General features: G+C 37.1%; 1 protein-coding gene across 2 annotated transcripts; it reads right to left on the bottom strand.

Annotated features, from left to right (window-relative positions):
* Positions 1 to 1,164: 1,164 nt before the first annotated feature.
* Positions 1,165 to 27,300, bottom strand: LOC100888565. 2 transcript variants are annotated; one of them, XM_003730321.3, is made up of 17 exons: positions 24,691 to 25,001; positions 20,642 to 20,774; positions 19,946 to 20,084; positions 19,100 to 19,214; positions 18,033 to 18,215; positions 17,329 to 17,468; positions 15,418 to 15,553; positions 13,699 to 14,077; positions 12,635 to 13,030; positions 10,986 to 11,326; positions 10,300 to 10,409; positions 9,268 to 9,433; positions 8,314 to 8,499; positions 7,197 to 7,480; positions 3,725 to 3,903; positions 2,550 to 2,676; positions 1,165 to 2,027 (listed from the first exon to the last, which is right to left on the bottom strand). In XM_003730321.3, exons 2-17 carry the CDS (start codon positions 20,702 to 20,704, stop codon positions 1,957 to 1,959), a joined length of 3,015 nt encoding a protein of 1,004 aa, XP_003730369.2. In that variant the 5' UTR covers positions 20,705 to 20,774; positions 24,691 to 25,001; the 3' UTR covers positions 1,165 to 1,956. The 2 variants fall into 2 exon arrangements, with proteins under 2 accessions (XP_003730369.2, XP_030838193.1); XM_030982333.1 differs by lacking the exons at positions 19,946 to 20,084; positions 20,642 to 20,774; positions 24,691 to 25,001 and adding an exon at positions 27,279 to 27,300 and having other exon boundaries at positions 19,100 to 19,606.
* Between the last annotated feature and the right edge of the window lie 242 nt (positions 27,301 to 27,542).

The following is a 27,542-nucleotide window of genomic DNA, read 5'->3' as shown; positions in this document are numbered from 1 at the left end:
ATAATTATGTTTTTGTCACATGAATACGATAATTAAAAAATAAACAGCAAAGACAACTGACAAAAGAAAATATTCGTCATCAGTTGGAATGTGTCAAGAAAATGATTCAGCATGTTAAAAATCTAAAATCTTTTCAAGGTATATATGTTAAGTATCTAAATATAATATTTGTAGTACAATCCTTACCTCATATGGTAATGTGGGGTCTTACCAAAACTTTGGTTCATTCTTGTGTATAGAAAGAAAAATAATTTTTCCTAAAAATTAATCACCACTTGATGACAGGTCTTCAAAACCAATGGCAAGTGAATATGAGTTGGTTTATTTCAAGTAAATTCAATTTGAGATTAAATCTCTTTCTGTTCTATTAAATATTATTTTATCAAAGGAAAGAATATTATACAAATTTAGTTATAGCATCATGATTTTCATTCAAACTTTCACAAATACAACCAGATTAAGATACACGGTGTACACAATGGTGACAAAATGCATGATCTGTAAAAAATCTCACTTCAAATTTGACTTCGGTGCCATAATTTTCAGTTTAATTTCTCTAAACTTTCCAGACTACAAGTTAAGACTAATAGTGTTAGAGTGTAAAATGTCTTTGTATTTGATTAAATATATGTGCAATCCATCCAAATATATTGCTCAACTACATGTCAATATCTTTAAGAATTATCTCACAATCTCTAAGAACTATATTCAGAATTTCCTGTTTCATGATTATTATTACATTTTACTGATATTCTACAACTAGTACAGATCATAATTAATTGGATATTATTCCAAATCCTATACAAAAACACTGTAATGGTATACATATAAATACAAATATTAGGTGAATGAAAAACATGTATAATTTCAATATAGTACTTGTTTGGTACCTTAAAGGTAAAGACCAGTTCTGGTCATGCAATTGCATTGTGAAAGAAACGTTGTGAATTCAATCAGAAAAGGTTGATCATCTAGCAAATAAGTATTGTTGTATACTGCAAGATTCTGGAATCATCAAAATGATAACAAATTTGGCCCATTCTTCGTAAAATTACAAGCACTGTACACAGAAAGATGTATATGGGACTACGCGACACGTGCGCGATATCTATCCGGTCCAGATAGATTATAATAATTTACCAAATATATCAATTAGTAGGCGGTTTACCGACAAAATTTATTTAGTCAAAACATATTCTTTCACATGATTGGTAATAAGAGCTTCTATTCCATTTTTGAGAAGGGGGCATTTCCAAAAGTGGTCTACCTGTATACCTTGAATGCAAATGCCTTCTGGAGCTTTTTATTCATTCAACTTATTTCTTGATAGGTTTGGTGTCAGCACAGGTAGTTCTCTTAACCTCTATTGGGCTACTAAGTTTACAAACAATCAGCATAAATGAACTATTAGGCCTGACGCATTTTGAGTCTTTGTTAAGTTGTACAACGGAGGACCAAAATATTTTAAATGGGAACTAACCTTTCAATGTACATATTTTTACATACATGTAACTGCTTTTGTTTCAGAGAGTTAAAATAACACTTGGGTTGTTTCTTCACCTTTCTGCATGGTTGCTCATACATGCACTTTTGCACAATTAAAACAATAGTCACCGATTGGCAGAAGGATTGCTTTGTGCAACACAATGACTTTGCAACATCACCCACTTCAAGTCTTGATTAGCTCCATGACAACCCTTTTAACACTGGTATAGATTAATCTTCCACTGGATACAGTTAAATAATCTTAAAAGCCTTGGCTATATCTATTCCATGATAAAGAGATTGTGGCCCTTGAAGAATCTTTGTATGGCATATAAATTGTTAAAAGCTATATCTGGTTCATGCACAACCAAGTTCAGGGAGTCTGTATATACATGTAGTATAAAAACGTCAGGATCTAAGATAACATCATTTACGGTAATTTCATTTCATGTCTCATTTCCTTGGCGCTTTTCATGAAACATTACACTTCTTTGGGTCAGGAGGGCTGTCAGGAATGCCTGGACTTGATGGCTTGATAATGTCTGAAAAAAAGGAGGAAAATGTGAGAAAGAAAAAAATACCATGAAGATTTTCATTTCCAGCAAGTTGGTATTATTTGGTCAGAAATCTAATACTGGTTTGTGTGAAAATTAAAAAAAGACACACTATATTAATGATCTCTTTAAGGGCTAGGTAATAAAACTGTTGTGAACGGTAAGTTACTAAATATTAATGTAATCCTTACCAGCTACCCCATAACCTTTACAGGTGTAGACCAGTTTTTGAAACGCCCCCCTCTCAAAAAATGGAAGCTCTTATTACCAATCTTGTGAAAGAATATGTTTTGACCAATATGTGATGAAACACGGAGAATTGCATACAATCAATATATCTTTAAATAAAATTGAATCGTATTTCATCTAATGAAGAATTGGCAATATACATATTAATTACAGCATGAAATATACAAAGCCCTCCTTCAGTTTATGACTACTTTTAACCAATCAGACGTGAGATTGAAATCATATGAAAATTTAGAAAATTTATACAAGATATACTAGTACCTCCAGCTCTCTTTCTGTCCTGTCTATCTGACTTGGTTCCGGCTGAACTAGTACTTGCCTCTGAGCCAGCTGAGCTAGAACTAGCTTCAAGCTCAGTGACAGGAACAAAAAGGCCTTTCTCATGTTCCTGTAAAGATAAAAGTGACAATCTTCATTGATTTCTGAATTCAGGACGGATTAACGGTCATTCAGTGCCTAGGACATGGACACAGGAACCAGGGACCCGTTTCACAAAGCCCCAATTTTCCAATGACATTTTACTAAAATCAGTGGCAAATCTGCTGATAACCAATCAGAAGCAAGGATTTCAGTAGCTTATCACTGATGACAAGTTTTGAGAAACACCCTCCTTGTGTGTGTGTGTGGGGGGGGGGGGGGAGGGGGTTACGATGTGTTGGTCCAGTGGAATATAGATCATAACTTTCTATCCTATCAATCTTAATATTATCTGTACTGAACGGTGTTGTAACATGAGCTTTGTATCTCTACAAAAGGTGGCATGCTTTGTAAGTAAATAGAAGCGGTAGTAGTAGGAGTAGTAGCAGCAGTTGTAACAATGGTAGCAGTAATAGTACCTCCGTAGTGGTAGCAGTGGTAGCGGTAATAGTAGTAGTGGTAGTAGTGGTGGTGGTAGTGGTAGTACTAGTAGTAGTAGTAGTAGTAGTAGTAGTAGTAGTAGTAGTAGTAGTAGTAGTAGTGGTAGTAGTAGTAGTAGTAGTAGTAGTAGTAGTAGTAAGTAGTAGTAGTAGTAGTAGTAGTAGTAACAGTGGTAGTAGAAGTAGTATGTAGTAGCAGTGGTAGCAGTAATAGTAGTAGTAATAGTAGTAGTAATAGTAGTAGTAGTAGTAGTAGTAGTAGTAGTAGTAGTAGTAGTAGTAGAGGTGATAGTAGTGGGGGTACTGGTGGAAGCGGTGGTGGTAGCAGTAGAAGTAGTATTAGAAATAGTAATAGTAGTAGTTGTAGTATCAATACAATTTTGCTTTCTTTTAATTCCTTTTATATTTATCATCAACTTCATTATCAACATCAACATCATTATCATAATGATGGTGATGAATACATGTGTGAATAAATCATTTCCACCAGGATTTATACAGCACTTTCCAGCTCTTTAAAGCACAAATACATGCAACACTTCTCATATTTTCTAGAAACTTGGGGTAAAAATACATTACCTTGAACTTGAGGCTGTATCGTTGCCATTCCCTCTTCTTATTGAGGATGTTGAATAGCTTCTCGATGTCCTCCTTGAGCTCATTATAGTCCTGACTGCGTCGTTCATACCCAACCTTGAACTCAATAATGAGGGCTCTGTCAAAACACTCCTTCGCTTTCTTGTACTCCTCAATCTCAACTGAATGTGAAACACAGAAAATTGCGACATGGAATAATTATTTAGAAATCTGCATTCAACAAAATCTCAACATTTCAAGGAATGGGTAACTAGAATTTTCTCCTTGTTTGCAAATTAGAACAATATTTGTTCAATTATCTGAATCAAGTTTTCATGAATATGAAGAAAATGTGTGAGCTTCTCATACTCTTTATTCTTACAAGTGGAGTAATATAAGAGAATAAGAGAGTAGCAAGTAGCATTAAAGGGTTCATCTTGAAATTGAATTGAATTTATTTACCACTTTCATAAAAACATACAAAGGCAAAGAATACAATACTTTTTTGCAAACATAGAAAAACCACTAAAATGGAAAATACACTAAAGGAAATTACGAAGTGGTTGGATCATCAAAAAAGTTACAAAAACTTATAAGTAGATGATCCTAAAAATGTACACAAAAAAAAACTAAACAAAAAGGGGACAAAGAAAATACAATACTACAATGGTAATTACACACATAAAAATTGCGTTTGTCAAATTCAAATTTGCTGTATCAGGTGAAGTTTTAAATGATGCTTAAAACTGTTTAAAGATGCACACTGTTTAAGTTTAGGGGGTAGTTTGTTCCAAATAGTGGGTCCTTGGCATAAAAAGATACTATTTGAAAATGAAGAATGACCATATATTACACGAGTGTCTGCTGAAGTCCTGGTATTATATCTATGAATATCGTTATTGCTCTGAAATATATTACAAAAGATTTCTGGTAATAGGTTATGATAATATGAATACATAAAAACACAGAGTTGAAAATCATGTAATAATGATATTGGGAGAATATTCAGTTTCAAGAAAAGAGGTCTGCTTGGACTTAAAAATGGCTTGTGGCAAATTATACGAACTGCTCTTTTTTGTAGGAGGAAAATACGATTAAGTAAATGCTGTTTACAAAAACCCCATATAATGTTACAGTAGGATATATAAGGCAAGATTAGTGAGTTGTATAACATTATGAGAATTTTGGTTGGCAAGATGTCTTTAAGTTTACTCATAATTCCTATTGTTCTAGACACTTTACGTAGAACTTCATAGACGTGTGTTTTCCATTTAAGATCTTTATCAATATTAATGCCTAAGAACTTGGTTGAATTGGTATGTTCAATCAGATTTCCATTCATATATATTTTTACTTCACTAACACACGTCTTTGGAAAGTTAAATAACATAACATTGGTTTTTTCATAGTTAAGTTGCAGTTTATTTGCTTTAATCCACTCACTAACCTTTAAGAGCTCAGTGTTTAGATTTTTGGTCAGGCATTCAACATCTTTATGCTTATAAAATATATTTGTATCATCCGCGAACAGTATAAAATTCAAAATGGGAGAGACTGAATGTAAATCATTTATATAAATTAAGAAGAGCAGTGGGCCTATAATTGACCCCTGCGGAATACCACAGGAAACTAATTGTAAACTTGAATTTTTAGAATTGAAAACAGTGAATTGTTTGCGATCATTTAGATAACTGCGAAATAATTGAAGAGTAACACCACGAATTCCATAATAATAAAGTTTTGAAAGGAGGATATCATGGTTAATTGAATCAAACGCTTTTTTAAAATCCAAAAATATACCAACAATGATTTCTTTGTTTTCAATTGCCTTTGATACTTGTATTAAAAAATCTAAAAGAGCATGATCAGTTGAATACCTGGCCCTAAATCCAAACTGCTTATTATAAAGTATACTATGTTTATCAAGAAAACCGTGTAGTCTGGTATAGATGCATTTTTCAAAGATTTTAGAGAAGAGTGGAAGTAATGAAATGGGTCTGTAATTTGAGAATATATCTTTAGGTCCCTTTTTATGAATGGGAATAATTTTGGCAATTTTCAGGTCAACAGGTACAACACCTTGCTCAATACATGAGTTAAAAATATTGCACAACGGTTTACATATGACATGAATAACCTTTTTCACTACAGAACAATCAATGGAGTCAAAACCAGGAGCTTTACCATTTTTGAAAGATAGAGCATTATTAATTATTTCTTTTTCAGTGATGGGTAAGAAATATGCAGTATGAGGAAAATTGCTATTTAAATAAGAGGTACAGTTAATATTCGTTACGTTCCTGTTCATACTAGCTAATTTATGACCAACATCTTTAAAATAATCATTAAAGCTCTCAGCAATTTCTTTAGAATCACTTACTACTGAATTGTTACACTTAAACACAGAGGAATTTTTCTGATATTTCTTTCTCTGGAGAATATCATTAATAGTTCTCCAGGTTTTATTAATGTTTCCTTTAAATGTACGAAACTTTGAAAAGTAATAATTTCTTTTGGCACTACGAATTTGGTTTGTGTAAAGATTACGGAATTTGTTGTAGCAATCTTTTCGGAGTTCAGTAGGATTTTTAATGTACTTTTTGTAAAGGTAATTTTTTCTTGAACACATCCTTTTCAGTTCTTTAGTAAACCATGGTTTATGATTTTTCTTATAAATTATTTTTTTGAGTGGAAAACAAGTACGATAGATCTCAGAAAAAACCTCCATAAATTTCTCATACATCAGGTTTGGCTCCTCACGATAAACAGAAAGCAAACAGGTAAAATCAGTTGTAGAGAGATCTCTAAGAAAACAGTTGACATTCATATCATTAATTTGATGTTTGAATACCGCTGGTTGTTCTTCATGAATACCTTTAAAATCAAAAACTCCAAATATTGGTAAATGATCAGATATTTCAGAGGTCAATATACCAGAAAAAATATTGCAGATACTATTTGTAAATATGTTATCTATCAAGGTTGCTGTGGAATCTGTTATTCTTGTTGGCTTTGTAATTAGAGGAGCAAAACAAAACGAATAAAAAAGTTCCACCAACTCATTACACAGGTTTTGCACATCTAGTTTCATCAAGTCAAAATTAAAATCTCCAAGAAATATACACTCCTTTTTCTCTATGTACACTTTGCACAAGATGTTCCTAATGATATCAATGAAATTAGCCTGTGATTGATCTGGAGGTCTATAAAAAACGCCAACAATAACATTTTTACCTGGCTTAAAAACTTCTATAAAAAGACTCTCACAAACAGGGTTAAAGACTGAAATGTCATTGCGTACAATGTACCTCCTATGAAATGCCCTCCTATGCCACATAAGATAAGGAATATTTTCAAAAGGGGAAAATCTATTTTAACAAGATCTATTGAACTCAGCTCGGAATGTTTCCAACCAAATGGGAAAGGGGAAATAACAATAACAACAATTCCTGTTACAATCATCTAAAGAACTCACAAATATTCTTGCCAGCCTTTTTCTCCTGTTCGCCTAGCGACATGTAGAGGGAGCCCACAAAGTAGTGCGCCCTGGCGACATCAGGATGATCGTCTCCTAGGGTCTTGACCCTTATACCGGTGGCCAGGTCCGCGTGGTTCAGGGCCGTCTTGTAGTCCTCCATCTCGCAGTACGTCATGGCCAAGTTCTTCAGCATGGTGCCCATGATGGAGGTTTTGTCCAGGTCGACTCCACGAAGGGCCTCCTGGCCCTCTTTGTAGGTGCGGATGGCTTGCTCAAAGTACCTGTTGAAGACATGCAAGCAGGGGTCGTCAAGGGGAATCTGACATCATTCGGGTATTCACACAATAACAGACATTATCAATCACTTCGAGTGGCCTTCACATTTACAACCAACAGGTTCTTTGTAATGTAAGCACTACACCAGAGATGCCAATCTCTTGACACAAAAAACAGATTTTGGAGAGAAAAATCAGATTTTCTCGAAAACTCGACACAATACTACAGGCCCGTCTGCCCCGGGCCAGTAAAATTTCAGAAAAATGTTTGCTCTTTCATTAAAATTTAATGAGAAAATTGTAAAGCAAAGTTTTGTTGGGGTTGCGAGGGTTTACTTGTACATGTCTCTTTGCGATTTTGCTGTTTTTATGGGTTTAAAAAAAAATGAAAATTGAAAAAATGAAAAATGAAAAATTGTATATTTTTAAGATCGTATTTCACTCTTATTATCGAACTAAATACGATTTAATCGTACTGGTTGGTATCTCTGCTACACCCTTCACAGAGAGTATCCCTGCTCCATCAACCATCCAACATGGAAAGTTCATCACCATGAATTACTCTCACCCAAAGATTCTCTGAGAGACTGGAGAGCATTTCTTTAGGATACCCTTTTATCTCCTGGCTGGAGATTGGAAAACGTGGATTAATGTCTTGCCAAAGGACATTAGTGCAGGGCTGTGATTTAAACCCTCAACCCTCCTATCAAAGTGCACATACATTTTATCATAGTGTATAATTTTAAGTGTCTGCAGTTCCTCATTAATGTCATGATGGATCACATGAATCAGATTATCTCCCATCCTGAATCAAGCATGGAGGATATTAGTTCCCTTACCTCCTTCCCTTCTCCTTCTGGGTGATAGATCGGCTATAGCTGTAGCCCAGCTCGTGGTAGCAGGTACCAATATTCATCAGATAGAAAGTGTAGTCTGGATGCGTTTCTGGGTGGTTCTTGGTAACGGTCTTTAGCACTTCCAAGGCTAACTTGTGCTGCTCTAAGGCTTCTTCGTACTTCATACCCCTAAAGAGAAACAAATAACCAAACAAACAAAAACCAATTGAATATTCATCAGATAGAAAGTCTAGTCTAGGTCCCTGTAAGAGTGGATCTTCATTTCAGTCTTTAAAGGAATAGACCAGTTTCGGAAATGCCCCCCTCTCAAAAAATGAAATGGAAGCTCTTATTACCAATCATGTGAAAGAATGTGAAGGAAACCGCCTACTAATTGATATATTTGGTAAATTATCATATCTATACATCACATAGTCCCATATACATCTTTCTGTGTACTGTGTACATTTTGATGATTCCAGAACCTTGCAGTATACATCAATACTTATATGCTAGATGATCAACCTTCTCTGATCGATTCCACTACGTTTCTTTCACAATGCAATTGCATGACCAGAACTGGTCTTTACCGTTAAGCACATCTACAGCTCCAAAGGCATTATTGTGCTTTCTGCTCTTAAAGATAGGCATCAACAACATTTCTAATGATATTTAAATCTCATTGGTAGATTACTGTAACTTTAAAAACAGGAATGAATCCACATTGTTTTGTCTCGCTACAATCACTTACATGCAACTTTACCAAAGTCATGAATGCACTTACTTCACTACTTCTATAAAGTAAAGTTTTAAGTTTGTACATATGTTCTAAATGTACCATGAAGTTCTTTGCACTATTCTCAAACTAGAAGGTCTTCCTAGAAAATAAAGCTAATGCTAAATTTGTCTGTATCTACAGTACCATGTAAATAATACGACAGACGGAAATGAACCTACTTGAAGTATGCCGAACCAAGAGCGTTGATACTGCGTGCACTGACGAGGCTGTTTCCAAGGTGACGGTGCCTCACCTGGATGCACTCCTTGAGAATCTTGGTACCTTCCTCTCGCATCTTGTTCTGCATGTGGCCCCTAGCCTGGGGTTTCTGGACTAACAGATTACCTGAGAGTGATTGACAAAGAGGACAGAATGGTAGCTATTATGGTAGCTTAGTGAAATGAAGTGTCTGGCATGCAAAATGCATAATTATTGAAAAATAAAATCTTCAGACCATTGATGTATGACCATGCCATCAGTAAGCAAAGCTAAAGAGATAAATATAGAGTGAAAGAGAGAAAAGGCCTATGGAAATATTGAACGAAGGTATAAAACTTTTAAGAGTATCTGAAACGAAATGAAAAATGACAAACGAAAGAGGATAATCATTAATTGAAGGACTTGATCATAAAAGGATAAGTGGTTTTATTAAAACTGTTCTAGAATGTATAGGCAATCTTATTGGTATTATGACACCACATGACCCTGCATCATCTCTCCTACTATGCCTAACATACAAAAAAGTTCCTATCATAGAGTGATAATTCACGACTTATTCCTGACACGTACAAAAATAAGACGCAATGAAATGCAGTAGATGCAAATGCCAAGGACTTTGATGCACATACTGAGATGAGTGTTAGACTGTTAGACTGCACTTATACTGTGATGTCATTCAAGAGCGTATGGCGGCCCCCATGACTGTGCGATTGTTGGCATTTTGTTCAGGTTTGTTGCTTATTTCTCTACTTTAAATTCATATTGTGGACCAATTTTATAAAACAAATAATTCATGTTTTAAAGCTTGTGCATTAGTGGTATGCACTGCACTCGGTTAAGTCAAAATGAGCCGGATAATGAACTTGACATTTAAGTCTCCTTCATTGTCTGATTGCAACTTAATCTGCATTCACTGCGTGTTCACTCACAAACATGAACTATTTGTATGATATCCATCCCACTACACGTGTGGTTCACTGACATCAACTGACCTTTGACATAGAGACACTGACTGTAACCTTCCCTGAGGTCAGGGGTCATTGTGAGCTGAGTCTGACAGTAGGACATAGGATTGGCGATTGCAGTCTCAGCCTCTTTGAATCTGGGCAATTCATAAAACATTGAATCTCATTTGTCCACGAGTGAAAAATGCAATATATCTTAAATTAATCCAATCCTATCCAATTCAAAAGATACTTGATATAGCGCCTTAAACCTACAGGAGACAACCTATAGGGATCCTTGAGAGTTCAGGCTCGTTCAGATATTGCTTTCTTCTCTTTACCTCTTCAGAGGGACATTATTATTGCATTTTAAAATACATATATTTACAAAACAAGTAAAATGAAACAAATGAATTATATACAAGATCAACATAATTTCTTAAAATGATCATTATAACATTTCTATTACTTTCTTTACTTTGTTGAGATATGACGCAGTAAAGCATCACAAAAAAAAATCTTGAGCGTTTCTCTTTGTGTAGAAGAACGTCAACTGTTTGCAACAAAAATTCTAAGCGTATTCAATGAGCTTTGAAGCATATTACACTTTACATCATTAAAAACCAATGCGGTTTTGCAGCATCATATCTTGAACGAGGCTTTAGCAGCCCTAACCTCAGCCATGACCAAATAAAGCCCGTGGAGCAACCGTCTGGGATGACTACCTAACTCACTTGTGAAGCTGCAGCTCCTGATCGGCGAACCACCCCTGATGGTTGACCCATCCAGGCATGTCGCCGAACATCTTCGCAGCATCCGCCCTTTGGCGGAAGAACTTAGATCTCTCCTTGGTGAACATGAACCGCTCCATGAATGCCAGGATGTCGCTCTCCCTGGCCATGTTGGATCGGAGAAGGACCTGTGGGTACTCCGGGAGATACTTGGTGAGGGGGTGTGGTTTCCCGCTGAAGGTCTTATGCATCTCAAGCTCAAGGTACTGGGTGATGTTGGCCTTCTCCTTCTCAAGGCGCTGTAAGCTTCCGCAGGCATCCTCGTCATCATAGGCAGTGAATTGCTGGAGGGTTTAGAGATAGGAGATGAGGAATTACCAACGCCAGCATCTCTTCCTGACTCACACATTGATCGAGTTGTATTTTGGCTTAATATATCGAAAGCTATCAGAGATTCATGACAGGAGGGTCTTGCAGAAAGCAGAACGCCGCCCTTCCATAAAGACATCAGACATGACAACGCGTCGTTGCTACATACGCACAGCATCACTAGCTGCGCAGTTTTGAAGCAACAACATAGAAGCATTATTCAAGAAACAGGTTAGTTTGAAATCCGTCTGGCCAGATGCAGACCACCTTATGTGTTTCTGCATCAGAAACGGATTTAATTTTTAAACATCTGTCACATCTGGCCACTGAAGAAGAGTGTGACACTAACCTGTTTCTTTTGTTTTTTGTTTTTTTTGGACAACTCATCGCCCTCCGCCTGCCGGATGGAGGGTGTTTTATGCCGTTTTGTGTTTTTTTCACTTTACATTGGACTGAAAACTTCATACAAGGAAAGCGATTCAGAGCTTGCCCTCCTTGATCCTTAACATGCTTCCTCTATAGACCCTTAACTTGTCATTATACCATGATTTTATTGAGGAACATCAAAAAGACTATAAAATTGACGCTACTGCAAGTACAATGTTGAAGAGTAGATGGCAACCTTCCTCCCACACTTAGCAGATTTGATACTGGGGTAGAAAAGTTTTCTTCCGGCTTCCATAGAGAAGGTACAGCAGTGTCAACTAATTCATTATTTTATCAAACTATCATTCAGGTTTCATGAAATCCCCCAGTGATCTATGTAGGCACCATCATAATCAACCCCCTATAGTTAATTAGTTACAAAACTATAATTTCTAGCAGACTTTCAACTTCTTGACCCATTGTATTTGTATGGGAACCAGGGCTCCGTCTTACAGAGAGTTGATATCAATCGCAACTATGTACATAAGAGATAGGAGACTGCAAAATTGCGATTGATTGGATGACTTACGATCGATTTGGATCGATCGTAACTCTTTGTAAGACGGGGCCCAGGAGTGCCTTTGCTAAATACACTCATTGCCTCTGCTACCCTCTATGACCAAATATTGTAGTTGCAGGAGTGAGAAGTTCTACCTCTAAATTTCATGCTTACTTGTACCTAATTGAATATTTTTCATTTACTTTTGTCGCTCCCAATAATTTCAAATGATTGGGGGGGAACAACATTGAGTTACCTGTCATACCTGTCATAACATTTTAACAACACCACATTTTTTGTTTACTTTGCCTCATATGAAGATTTGTATCCCATGGTGATATTGAACTTTCATACTTACCCTGAGTTGCTGAAAGCATTCATCTATGAAGGAAAGGAGACCGGACTGAAAGGTCCTCTTCATTTTCTCATCCGCCTCCACCTTCATCAAACAAAGGCATCTCACGAGGGGGTGCATGGAGTAGAACTTCTCTCTCGCCCTTGCGTCCCTCCCACCCCCAGACTGAAAGATATCCAGAGACTCTCGGAGAAGTAGACTCGTTCCCGCGACGTCATCGAGCTCAAACTCCAGCTCGTCGGACAGGGACTGGCGGCGGGAGCCCTCTTGGTCCACGTCGGAAAGGATTTTCAGACCCCAGGTTTGGCTGAAGAGACCGGGGAGGACGGCCAGACGAATGAGGTGTAGCTTGAGGTTAGGGTTCATGTCTTCAAACATCACACCAAGGCACTTGAGAACCTAGGTCACACAAAGCATATGGCAATTATAAGTTTTTAAGACCTTGGAGTCACTTCCTTAGTAGCATTTGAGCCAAAACTCAGAGTATTTCTTTATAAATACAGGCAGAATTTGACAGTTACTGTTTTGCCATTGGACATCGGTAAGGTGCAGTATCTCATCCATTTGGTGTACCAATACCACTTAAATAATCAAAGATTATTCCCTTCTGCTGATCCAGCAATCCCTCCTTTTTTAAATCAAGAAAAAAAAATTAAAAAATCGGGGGGGGGGGGGAAATTGGGTAATTATCAGACCTGATCAATGTCATCTCTACCAATCTCCTTCTATTTCAACATCTCTCCTTCCGTATCTGAATTATTTACTGTATACTCTATGTTGAAATAATTGTATATCATGTATATATACATTGTGTTTCGTATTGTACTGTTGAGAAGGAAATAAATGTTAATAAAAACAATACAATAACAATCTCCTGTTCAACCATTCTCTCTACCAACCTATCAATGCCCACATTTGTATATCTAATATAACAATATCCCTCTCTATCAATATCCATCTCTAACAATATCCATCTCTATCAATATATCTCTCTAACAATATCCCTCTCTTCTCTCTACCAATCCAATCCAATTGGTAATCTTAAGTGCCTTTTGTACTCTTTTTACCTGATTAGATTCCCTGGCAGACTCTTGTGTAGCATCCTGGCCCAGACCCCACAGACTCTGATCGTTGAGGACCAGTTTCATCTTCATCGGGTTGGCGAGAAGCCGGAGCACTGTGTCTGGGTCCTTTCCTGATATAAGCTGGCTTGCCACAGCTCGAAGCGCCTGAGGGTTATTCCCACAGTGCTCTGCCAGCTTCATGGCCTTCTCCTCGGTAATCGGCTCCTCTCCTTTGACCGGTAAGTTACCCCGGGGACCTTGCTGGACCGACTTGAAGAGGAGCTGAACAGCTTCCTCCATCTCTAGGGATTGCACTTCTATCTCCTTGAAGTTCTGATGGAAGTTCTGATGGTTGTCCAGGTGAGCAAACTTCACTGCATACCTGTGTCAAAAGAAACATATTTTCAAATGATTTCGATTCCTCATGCAATACACAATACAGTGAATAATTATAATACAAAAATATGCAATGAAGCGACAAATATAATAGAAAAAGCATGAGAAAAGAGGAAACTAACTGGAAGCAGAGCTTGTTGAAGTGTTAGTTCCTTAGATGCTGTTTTACAATATAACATGAACAAAGTATGCTTAGAAATATTTAATCAATTTCCTTCAAGGGCAATCCAACCCTTGTAAAAAGTTAATTTTTACGAAAGCAGAAAAATGACAGAAACAGAATGGACTAATTTTGAAATGAATCAAACCACTAATGAGTGAGTTATGAATGTTTGAAATATGAGATCACTAGAGCTGTCCGAATCTCAAAAATTATAATTTTGTCTGTGGACTGTGGTGTAGTAACGAGCAGTAGTACGGTGTAATTCATTCCTTAATTTGTTATTTTGTCACTGATTTTATTCAAACTTTCACAAGTCTGCTTCTCTGATTTTTCTGCTTTCTTTTAAAGTTGTTTGCTCTTAAGTCTTGCTATTAATGATATACAGCCGCCAAAAACAAATTTTGACCAGACCAGGGGGGGGGGGGGGGGGGGGGGGGGGGGGTTGTTTCGCAAAGACTAAGATTGACTTTAAGTTGGACTTAACTATGGCAGGCCGTTCATGCCACTGTTTGCTCAAACCATTTACTGGCATTTGTCTCTCAAGGGACGTACAAATCATGGTCACAAATCTACAGAATTTAGACTTTTTGATGATTCATTATTGAAGGAAAAAATATTATCTAAAGATCATAATCAGAGCTGCCAACCTTGTGCGACCAAAAAAAGGAATCATGATGGCAAAAAAAAGGAATTTCAAGCCAAAAAAAAAAAAATCATAAATACAAACTTACAACCACGTGCGACACACTCCCAATGCAGAAATGTTTATTCATCATGCTGTTTTTTCCATACAAGCAGGTAATTTTTTGGAGGATATTTTGGTATTATCGGCATTTCATTTTTTTTGAGAATATTTTTCTCTTCAAGTATGTTTTAAAATGAGTTTTCTATTGAATTTGCGATCAAATCACCATTTAAGGGCAGTTGTTTGACATGTGGTATGTAAAAAAAAAAAAAAAAAAAAAAAAAAATTTTTTTAATTATTAAAAAAAATATTTAAAAAAATATTTTATGAACAAAAAACGTTATCACGTAATTTGGAAGAAAAAACGGAATGGTTGGCAGCTCTGCATAATGGACGGCCTGCCATAGTTAAGTCCAACTTAAAGTCTATCTTAGTCTTTGTGAAACACTCCCCTGTACTGCTGCTAATAACTTAATACCTTGATGTGATGATGATTTTTATATTGGAGTTTTGTTGCAACTCCAGAGTTTGTTTCAGCATGTTCTGGAAATGGTCTTTGGCCAGTGAGGTCGGCTTCAGCAGGTCGTCAGCATTGTCAAACAGGAAGATATATTCTGATGGTAAAGAATTTTAAGAATTTAAGATATCTTTCTGGGCCTCACAGTCAAGTTGAACATAACTTCCTATTGTCACTCCTGATGATGAACAGTCAACCTGTTCAGGACTTTCAGCCTCTCTCTCTCTCTCTCTCTCTTTCTCACACTGCATTCATAACCTGGTTCACAAGCACTTTTCACAACTCCACTCATGAAATAATACCCCTCTCTCTCTCTCACTCAATTTTCTATTCTATCCCCTGTTAAACCCAACAATCCTTTTTAAGACTACCCACATGGTGAAATCGCAAAGTTAATGAATGTTAGATTTTTAGCGTATTATTTTTATTCTAGGAAGACTACTCCAAGGTCTAATATGACCCCATGAGACAACTTCCCCCTCCCCCCCCCCCCCCCCCCAACTACCTGTACATAGAGTGTACCCCTTTTCAGAACTACCCACATAATTATGAAAATAACCCCCTGCAAAAGAAACCTGGACAATTCTCCCCTAGAACCCTACCCGCGGACAACTCTCCCCTAGAAACCTACCCCACAGGATCATCAAAATGATAAGAAATTTGGCCCAGTCTCTGTAAAGGAACAAGCACTGTACACAGAAAGATGTATATGGGACTACACAAACATGTGACATAGTTGAGTGGAAGATGACTACATACATTGTACATCATCATCTTTCAGTACTTTCTTCTCTTAATAAGGGTTAATGATTTTCTACAAGAGTGCCTTTCTTTAGTTTAGTTCATATATTTTTTTTTTTTTTTTTTTTTTTTTTTGGGGGGGGGGTGAAGATTTGAAACAATGATCATTGAGTATGCTGCACAAGTTCTTTGAAGCATGAATGCACTCTTTTATGAGTCACAGTTGGATGCCTTGATATATCTGTGACTCAAAGAATGCTATTAAATATCAGGCTTGAGTCAGTTGAAAATATTGTCTGTTTGGAGCCAGGAGGGTGTTATATCCGTGTTACGTTTTGTGGGTATAAAAGACGCATATTAGTATAGGCTCTAATGGTGAATTCGACACCATTTGAGTGTTTACCAAATAACAGGTGTTTTCAATCACTGGGATTAGCCTTCATTTTGTGACCAACAGGCCTGTAATGCTCTGCATTTTCCACCCATTTCCCCATATAGTGGTAAAGCCATTATCTTACTTTTCCCTATCAGACCTAAGATTCTATAATAGACTAACAGGGGGTATTTCTTGATGGGACTACAGGTTTGTTGAGTGCAGGCTTGTACATGCATGCACCCGTTAATGGGGTTTCCACCAAGTTTTGCGTCAGCAAATCGGACCTTCTAGCTGCACAAGGGAGCTGATGCTCCTCTCCCTGTAACGCCCTTCTGGCTCCAAACAGGGGGTGTTTCACAAAGATCCTAAGTTGAACTTATCTCTAAGTTGGACTTAAAAAATATGGAAAGCCGTTAGTAATATTGTGTGAAAGTTATTTTAAAAGGCATCAAATGTTGATTCAAATCATTCCTATTTTGCATTATCAAGGAGATTCAATGATCTTGATGTGGAATTTATAAAAAGTCTAAAATACTTAAATTTTTGCTTTTGAATATATTTCATTTTAAGACTACAGATGGCTCTCCATAATATTTAAGTCCAACTTAGAGTTAAGTTTGACTTGGGATCTTTGTGAAACACCCCCCAGACGATATACGTTATTCAAAGATTGTACCCAATCACAGCTAGCTGCTTCAAGTAGATACAGAAGATACTGCCTTATAACATACACTTTGGAAACCAATGACACTTACCTTCTCTGCATGACTTTATCCAGTCGTAGACGAGATGGAGTTTGAATTTGTTTGCTTCTTCTGGTTTTCCTACGGAACTCAAAAACGCCATGCCAACATCAGAAATGGAATCCTTCTTGTTCAGGTCTACCAACACTAGCCTGCAAAGTAAGTAAATCCAATTTGATTTAATCACATAACATAACACATTCAGAACATGCAATTTGTAAAGGCTAAAATACATCAGCTGTTTTTTTTTTAAATTGGCAGCACTTGAATGTTTCTTTTATTGCTATGTTCTAATATAAAATCATGGATATGAAAAGAAAGTGTATTGTCTGAATTTCTTTTAAAAATTTAGAAAAAATGACAAAAAATAACCCCACTGTCATTTACAAAAATCCTACTCCTGTACGTCAAAGAAAACAAAGAACTCTTTATAACAATACTAGTGCTTATCTGGCGCCATACCAGTTCATTTGCAACTTTTCTTTTTCGACCCTGCCATTTATTCTGATGTACTGCCCACTCAATGGCTGCAAAATCATAACAAATATGGTAGTTTATTATTGATAGTAGTTGTTGTTGTCCTAGTAGTAGTAGTATTATTAGTAGTACTAGTAGTAGTAGAGGTAGTTATATTTATAATAATACTAGAGTATTATTATATTTTTGCACTATTATTTCTCATAACCTGCATTAACTATTACCATTTGTCCCCTTACCTTGGTTTAGGGTTGTCCATCATTTCAGCATAGATGGTGCATGTCTCCGCCCCTAGCTTGGTCTTACCGGTCCCTGCCATCCCCCAGAGGCAGACACACCGCACCCCTGGATGCCGCGCCTCCTTGAAGAAGTCCAAGATGATTCTGATGTAGGAGTCACGCCCAACGAACAGAGGGTCACGCCTACAGAATTGAAAATAAAAGTTTCATTTTTTACCCCTTCCATGACTTTGGCGTCTGAAGACACAGACTCTAATTTGACACTTAAACACAATTCCATAAAGTCAGAAGCAGAGACTAGCTCTGTCAGTGTCTGGCACAATCAAGAGCAGCTAAAGCACAGAGCCAATGTTCGAGCACTATACCGTGTAGTCTGAATAGTCTCTTAGTGAGGACACTGTATCACGCACTATAACCGAAAAGGGTTTGTACTTGAAAACTAGCAATGGGCCTTCAATCTAGCTCATTTAAAGTGAGCCATGGATGACATGCTTTTATTTATAAGGAAAAGATAGCATTTTTTTTCTGACACAGAAAAGGTATCTCCATTGTGGAGTTTATTCTATATTTCATACCCATCTTCAAAATTAAACAAACACTACAATTAAACAACTACAGTGAACCCTGTGTACAAGAATACTCACGGGACACCGTTACACGAAGCAGATGGCTAGGGTTCATGCCTGCAAACTACATCAATCCCCCCCCCCCCCCCCCCCCCTGGCCTTATTATTAAAACACTAGTAGGTACACTGACTGGACATAAATCAATACATAGGAGACTATTTGGGGGGGGGGGGGTCAATGACATCCCCTTCCTTGACTAGAAAAAATACAATAACACAATTTACACAATAAAGGAGTACATTTTTGTCTTAAGGCAGCTGTATAGCAAAATATGAGGGCAAGAAAAGACACGTCTTCAACGCAAAGGCATTAGAGTAAGTCATGTTGGTGAATAGTATTTGCTTCAAGGATACATCCTTTCACGCCAATACATTTCGTTAAGCTATCGGTACAAAAATAATAATTTGATAAAAACACATCGCAAGTTCTGGAAGACATACCTGCCGGCCAACATGCTAACCTTCTCCAAGTACTCTTTCCTATTGGCTTCATACTCGTTGAGCCTTGGGATAAGCTCGTTATATTCTGCCTTTTTGAACAACTCTCGTAATAAAGCTGGACAGAGGGAGAAGCGGGAAGAAAGAGTGGAATGGGTAAAGGCCAAGAGGGTAACAAGAAACAGTTGTGTTATATGTCAAGTACTTTGATCTGTATTTGTTTCACGATTCATAAGAATGCTTGTTGCCCTGAAGTAATCATACTGGATAGTACTCATGTAGTTCATACATATCCCAGACCCTGCAATATACAAGACATTACAATGACTTTGAGGTCCCATTGCTTCTTTTCTATTCTATTGCAACATCGTTTTACTATAATAATAATAATAATATTCCGCTCCTATAGCGCTTAGTACAATGTCTCTAGGCGCTTTTAACGATATACCATTACCCCGGTCATTGAATTCAGTGCTTGCCCGCACACACTGTGTTCACAATCTCCACACCCTCAAAAACTGTTTGACCAACAATGGCGGCCGCATCCTACCGGGTACCTATTTAACAGCTGGGAGGAGAATATCCCAAAATATTCACTATGGGTTATAATTTAATCATGGCCCTGCTTCGGAAGGACATTTCTCTATTTAGGGAAATACATATCAAAATCGGCAGGGTGATTCCTTCACTATTTCACTTGATTTCAATTTTAAAAAATTGAGGGTTAGATCCCAGCCCGGCACAAAACTTCTTTTGGCCACTTGTGTACGTCTGGGGTGATTAGCTTGGAGCCGCAGAAGTGTTACATCATGATGGACACAAGCACTTTACAAGAACCCTATATCAAACCTGTTTTATCTTCGCTAATCAGTCCTTTACCCTCCAGCAGTTCTAACAAATCGACTGGTTCACTGATCGAGTCCTTTTCTCTTCCAGTAAGCTTGTCTCCAAGGATGAGCTTGATGTCTCTAATTTCCTCATTTGTAACCTTGGAAATATAAAAATGCAAAATGTATACCGATACCCGAAATACTGGTAGGTAGTGTATGCTGAATGAATCTATGTATGTTACAAAATCACATTATTCCTTTCTTTTCCTCGCTTCATCTTCTTCTTCCTCCTCTCATCCTCTTTTTTTTCTTTCTTTCTTCTTCTTCTTGCTCTTCTTGTTCTTGTTCTTTTTTTCTTTTCTTTTTTCTTCTTCTTTTTCTTTCTCCTCCTCCTTCTCCTCCTCCTCCTCCTCCTCCTCCTTCTCCTTCTTCTTCCTCTTCTTCTTCTTCTTCTTCTTCTTCTTCTTCTTCTTCTTCTTCTTCTTCTTCTTCTTCTTCTTCTGTTTCCTTTTCTCCTCCCTTCTTCTTCTTCTTCTTCTTCTTCTTCTCCCTTCACCCTTCTCCCTTCTTCTTCTTCTTCTCCCTTCTTCTTCTTCTTCTTCTTCTTCTTCTTCTTCTTCTGTTTCCTTTTCTCCTCCCTTCTTCTTCTTCTTCTTCTTCTTCTTCTTCATCTTCAAAGGGCTACTTTGTAGATCTATACAAATGTACGGCTCACCTCTTTAGCTATATCCAGGAGAAAGAGCCCCCATGGCTTGATGATGTCCTCATTGAAAGCCATCCTTGTTTATTCAACCAACCAGGTGCTATGGCAGACTTATCACATTTCCTCAAGCAAGGTAGATATGTGACTGAAAAGAAAAATTGTAACAAAGGAAAGACAATGGTCAATATTGTTATAATTTGTATCTCAGTTTTAGCAAACTCGGTCTTCTGATTGAAAATTTCATAAAAATGTGTGTTTTTAATAAACTAATTTCATCAAAGTGGTTAGACAGAAATAACCGTCTGGTATGGGTCATTCTTTAATAAAACTGACATTTGTTGACATTCCCCATACACAGGGGTCAGAGCCAGATGCAATCTCAGCGGAACAACCGTCAATATCAGAGACCGAAGCTTTCGGTCTACTACGTGGTAGGCTGCATAGCCCTTAATTTGAAGATGATGAAGAAGCTCTAATAAGGAGAGGAGAACAAGAAGAAGAAGACAAAAGAAGAAGATAAAGAAGAAGACAAAGAAGGAAGGAAAAAAAAGGATGAAGAATAAACCAGCTCATTAATTAGGCCTAAACTAAAGAAATCAATTTCTTATTTATAACAAAAAATTGTATCACAACTACGTACATGCACGAAGAGTAGAATATGAAGAACTGAGCTGGGACCTGCAACATGACCTTCCAATGTTATCACAAGATTCCAAGCTCCCAGCAAAAAAAAGTGGGATATTAAATTACGAAACTGATCTTACAAAAACTGTGGAAATTTCAGTGACGGCATAACTGAACACCTGACATATGCAGCTACAATATGATGCGAGTTTCAATTTTGACAGGTGTTGAATGCCCCCTCCCTAATTGGATCAAATCGAGTCAGCTACACTAATTTTGTTACAATATAGTCACAAAACATGATTGTCATTTCTCATGTAAATTGTAGCCAAGGCCTCTCACTCTCGGCCTCCCTTTTAAGCACATTCAGCCGAGGTATCCAAGAGCAAGAGGTAGACTGTCTATAGACCGAATTACAGCTTCAGTCTGTGATATTCAAGTATCAAGTATCAAGTTTATTTGTCTTCCAGAAAACACATGTGACAAAATATAATAGAGTATAATCATAACAGTACAATGTAGAACAAAGGAAGACGAGGAGACCTTGGTTGAAGCACAGCTTGTTAAGTTAAGGCCCCCTCATATGATGTGACAAAGATAACTTATTTATGAATACAACAACAAATATGGAATATATAAAACTATTTACAAAATACTCTCAGAGAACAACTACCCAACGTTGCATCTAATATGATCTAATATGGACAAACCCAAGCCGACACCAAGTCGAGACATCAATGAGTTATTGCTCTCTGAGTGCAGAGGTCAAGTAGGAATATATGGTATATGTAGTATGTACAGATGAGAAAGAAGAAGAAAAAAAGAAAAGGGATAAAGGGGGTTATATGTCAAAGTCAAGAATTAACGAAAAAAAGATCAAGAGTAGAGTTAAATATGCTACAGTACACTAACAATAAAGCTTGATAACACATTCATGTGTCATCGACATACTTGTCAAGAAAATATGACTTAAGTCTACGTTTAAAAACTGAGATACTTGAAGCATTTGTTATGGTAGTATCAAGTGAATTCCAGAACCTGGGGCCAGTGGACATTAGTGTATTCAAAGTGAAGGTTGTCCTTGCATATGGTAAATGGAGAGCAGAAGCCTGTCTAGTATTATAGCTGTGAATTTGGTTATTTCTTCTAAAGATTTGAGCAAGGGCAGGAGGGAGGTCTCCAGAGTGAATGCTAAACATGAGCATTCCAAGTTGCATTGAATAGAGATCTTCTAGTTTTAGAATACTGTTTTCATAATAAAGTAGATTTGTATGTGCACGATAATTTGCTTTACAAATTATTCTAATAACCCGCTTCTGCACAACAAAAAGCCTGTGGATTTGAGTTTTGGATGATTTGCCCCATGCCAACATACCATAATTGATATATGATAAAATAAGAGTAGAGTACAAAATGAACAATACCTCTTGAGGTATACATGATCTCAACTTATAAATAACACCAGTATTTTTTGACACCACTTTACTTAATTTGTCCACATGAGTTTTCCAATTCAGTTTCTCGTCTATGTATATTCCAAGAAATTTCGTTGAAGTTACTCTCTCAATTGGGTTATTATTAAATGCCACTTCGCCTGGCAAAATATATTAACTGAATTACTGAACAGTATATAATTAGTTTTCTGAAGATTCAAGGATAACTTATTAGCATTAATCCACTTCATTACTTTTCGAAACTCTTCATTAACAGTTTTCAACAATGTTTGTGGACATCTATGAGAAAAAAATACACTTGAGTCATCAGCAAAAAATATGAATGCAATACACTTGATGAGCGTTGAAAATCATTAATATACAAAATGAATAAAAGTGGTCCCAAAATGGATCCCTGGGGAACACCACATGTTACTTTTTGGGGACTAGAGTCAATTCCATTTAAGGACACATATTGCTTTCTATCAGTTAGATAACTTCTAAACCAATCCAAGGCGACTCCCCTGACACCATAATGACATAATTTACTTAAGAGAATTTCATGGTCTACAGTATCAAAGGCCTTGGAAAAGTCTAAAAATGTACCAATGGTGTGTAAGCGACTATCTAAGGCAGAAGCAAGTTTATCTATAAGGTGTAAGATTGCATGTGTTGTTGTATGCTTCTCCCGAAAACCAAACTGATAATTACTGAAGACACATGTTTTGTTTAAAAATGTTATAGTTCTTACATAAATAATTTTTTCCAGAATTTTTGAAAAACAGGTTAACAAAGAAATCGGACGATAATTTGTCAGTAATTGAGAGTCACCTTTTTTAAAAATTGGTACAACTTTTGCGATCTTCATGTTTATCGGTACAACTCCGCTTGACATAGACAAATTAAAAATATGAACTAGTGGTTGAAGGATACCGACAATAACTTGCTTAATAAGTTCGTTCCCAATATGATCATACCCAGGACTTTTCTTGTTCTTGAGGGCTCTAACAATACCAAGCAATTCTTCTTCATTTGTGGGCACCAGAAATAAACTTTGCATGTTAGGTTCTACTAAGTAATCATGAAAATCAGTTTGACTGTTAGGAATATTTTTTTCAGATTCGGACCAATATTACAAAAATATTCATTAAACTTTTCCACTATAATATTTTTATCTTCAACCATTTGGTCATCTATATTCATTTGTATTATACTTGTTACTTTAGATGCTTTTTGAAATACATTTCTTATCACCTTCCACGTGCCCTTGATATTATTGTAAGTTGCTTTAAACTGTGCTAAATAGTATTGTTTTTTGGCTGCACGCAGCACAGAAGTCAGAGTATTTCTGTAAACGGAATATTTCCTTTTTAGAGCTACCGTCCCTGCTTTCTTATACTTATAAAACAGCTCATTTTTCTTATTTATTGATTTCAGCATAGCATTGGTGACCCACGGCATACGTGGAGTTCTTCTACGGTTGTTTTTACTCTTTACTACTGGAATATTAGCATCATACAACAATAAAAACCTATTCATGAAAATATCGAAGGCACTCTCATCACACTCATTCTAAAGAACATCACTCCAGTTTGTCGCCAATAACGCCTCTCTAAACTGATTAATATTTTCTGGGGTGTTTCTTCTAACATAAATGTTCTTATGGGTGACTACAAGTTCTGCTGAGAATATACATCTGACTCCATGCACTCACCCCTCTGCATAGAGATTAGAGACCGAAGTGAAACTTACTGTACAATGCATCGTACAGATTATCGAGGGCAGTTTGTGTGGGATTGCCGATATCATCGCGCGCAGTAGGCCTACACGGCGTTTACAAAATTACAATACGACACGCCCTTCAAATCGTCAATCGTGGTCTGTCATGGCACGATCTGTAAATTCAGGGGATGCTATGATTTTTAATAAGTGATCCATTTTACAAGCCCATAATATAGTTTCCGAAAACCACATGCAATCAACAGCAATAACAAAACAACTAACCTCGTTCTGTTTAGGAAGAACTGGTCACTAGCTTGGGAAGCCGCATAACTACATGCAGTACAAGTTGACGATTCGCGTGATAACGCGTCACGTACGTACGTTCGCGTTGGTCGTTCGAAGTCGTCATGCAAGATGCATGATAAACAAAATTTGGGGAAAACCCCGTAAGTGATGAACAGAGAGGGCTAATTGGGGTAACCATGGACCTCCCAGGTCGAAAAAACAGTTGAAACCAGTTGGTTTTTTAATTGATATCTACTGGAAACAACTGGTACCAGTTGAATCCAGTTGACGGAACTGGGATATGTGCCAGTTTATTCTACTGGTTGCAACTGGATTTTACTTGATCGAAACCAGTTGACAAAGCTGCACGATGAACTTATACGCACCAGTATATCCCATGCAATTGAAACCAGTTTGTTGTATATCCACTTGGAACTACATTAAAGGTAATACAAAGTTTCGGCAAATTTTGAAAATTGGGTGGAAAGTGATTCTTTATAATTTGGATATATTTGGATGCCCCTGTGGATTAATTATAAGCACTAGAAAAATTAGCCCCTAAAACACTTCTGCTTATTTCTAGACAAATTGAATATAAAAATTTACCGGTGCTCCCGCGGTAAATTTTGATAAATTTCAAATAGCGCCTACGGCCGTACAATGGTAGCTGCGACCATGAAAATCTCAGAATATGTAGATGTGATATATAACTTCCAAACGAGAATAGCAAATTGGTTGATTTTAGGCAAGACGTTTTATATGTGTGTGTGTGTGTGTGTATTTGGGTTTTTACAGACGTCTATCAATCAGATATGATTATTTACGTCTGGGGACCGACTTTTAAACGTCACCATCCGAAAGACGTGACTCAGTTTCGAACCTGGGGCCCGTTCCTAGAAACCGTCATAAGTCTAACTTCTTGACTATCCCATTGAAACGCGTGTTAATTCTATAACACACGTTTCAATGTGATAGTCAAGAAGTTAGACTTATGACGGTTTCTAGGAACGGGCCCCTGCGTTCTCGGCTGAATCAGTTTGTAACTTCCACTGTTAGCTGGATTACAGGCGCACGCCACAACGCCTAGTTATAGCTTATAGCTTAATTAATATCTTGTCCTTGAGAGGGAGCTATACAACAAAAAGAGTGTATTATTTACAATTTCATACCTTTAAACTCGATTTCAACCGCGACAATGATCACTGAATATTATAGGATCGCATATGCTTCCAATTTGTTCATTTGAACCAAATTCATGACCCCATACCAAAACTTTGTATTACCTTTAACATGAGATATGATATGTAGATACCACGCCGAGCTATGCGGAAGGATACATAAATAAATGGTCTTACAATATGGCTACTAATCAGTAACTACATCGTCTGCCAGACTCTATCATATTTCACCGAGTCATAGACCTATAACATATTACAACACAGTTGATTCCAGTTGAAACCAATTAACCTTTACTGGTAAATTGTTACACCAGCTGTTGGAACATATTGAAACCCAATGGGTGTAGTTTCCAAGTTCATTTGAAAGCCATTAACTATAGGCGTATATTATTAGACCAGTTGATACCAGTTAAAACCAATGGGCTTAACTGGTAATTCATAACTTCATTCCAGCACAGTGACCAAACTGGACCATTTAAGATGCACATATCAGAAGGCGATGAAAACACCTCCCTGCTCTCATCGGATCAAAGAAAGAATCACGTCGGAATTATGTCCACCCGTAATAGGTCCATGGGGTAACCGAGTATAATATCTTTCGAGCTTGGAGAAAACGGAGAAACGGAAACAAATACATGTACTATAGTGTAAAACTGGCAGAAAATAAGAGCGTGTAGTAGACGTGCAAAGTGTGTGAACTACTATAGTGCATGGCCGTGACTCCCGGAGGGGGGGGGGGGTACCCATTTTTGGTTTGGACTGGGGTGTGCCGCTCATCGAGCTGCGAAACCCCTACCCATTCTTATAGGGGTCATTTTTCTCGAGAAAAAAAATTAAATTTTTCACAATTTTCGGGGACGTGACTCTTTCTCTGAATTTTTTTGTTTTCATAATTTTGATAATTACGTTAATGAAATTTTTAGAACTCAGTTTAAAAGCTTTTATCACTTTGTTTTAATCTCATAGTAGAAACTGATATAGTTTCTGAGAAGATAAAATTCAGCGCAGAGATTCGGCAAAGCACTTTACTTTAGGAGAGGAAATTAGGAGTTACTTCGTCATATAAGGTGATTAAATTTCTACTTTTCTGTTGGTAAAAAAACGCTTGATCCTAGCTTTGCTCTAATTATGTGCTCAGTATGATGCTTAACATTGCTTGTTGGAAAGACAATTATACCAAAAGGGGACATTTTAGACAACTCGAGGGTGATCCTTAGGGAAGCGAGCATACATGTAAGTAGGCCTAATCAAAAAATTACTTTAATAATAATAATAATAATAATAATTTATAATTTTTATATAGCGCTTAAAACAAATGTCTCTAAGCACTTTACAAAATATACTATTACCCCGGTCATTGGATTCAGTGCTCGTCCGCACACACTGTGTGCACAATCTCCACTCCACCTGGGGAGCATTCCAGCCGGGCGTTACTTGACGCTCACAAGCTGTTTGACCAACAATGACGGTCGCATCCTACCGGGTACCCATTTGACACCTGGGTGGAGAGTAGCAAGTGCAGGTTTTGCCAAAGGATATTAGTGCCGTGTCGGGATTCGAACTCTCGACCTTCGCATCTCCAGTCAAGCGTCTTAAACCACTCGACCACGACACTCCCATACTCCCCCCCCCCCCAAGATGAATAATATCTAGCGTGGATTCATTTAAATA

Source organism: Strongylocentrotus purpuratus, unplaced genomic scaffold (genome assembly GCF_000002235.5).
Source record: "Strongylocentrotus purpuratus isolate Spur 01 unplaced genomic scaffold, Spur_5.0 spur5_scaffold_12, whole genome shotgun sequence".
Taxonomy (NCBI): Eukaryota; Metazoa; Echinodermata; class Echinoidea; order Camarodonta; family Strongylocentrotidae; genus Strongylocentrotus; species Strongylocentrotus purpuratus.
The sequence above is the reverse complement of the archived record's forward strand: the minus strand, read 5'-3'. Positions and strand labels throughout refer to the sequence as shown.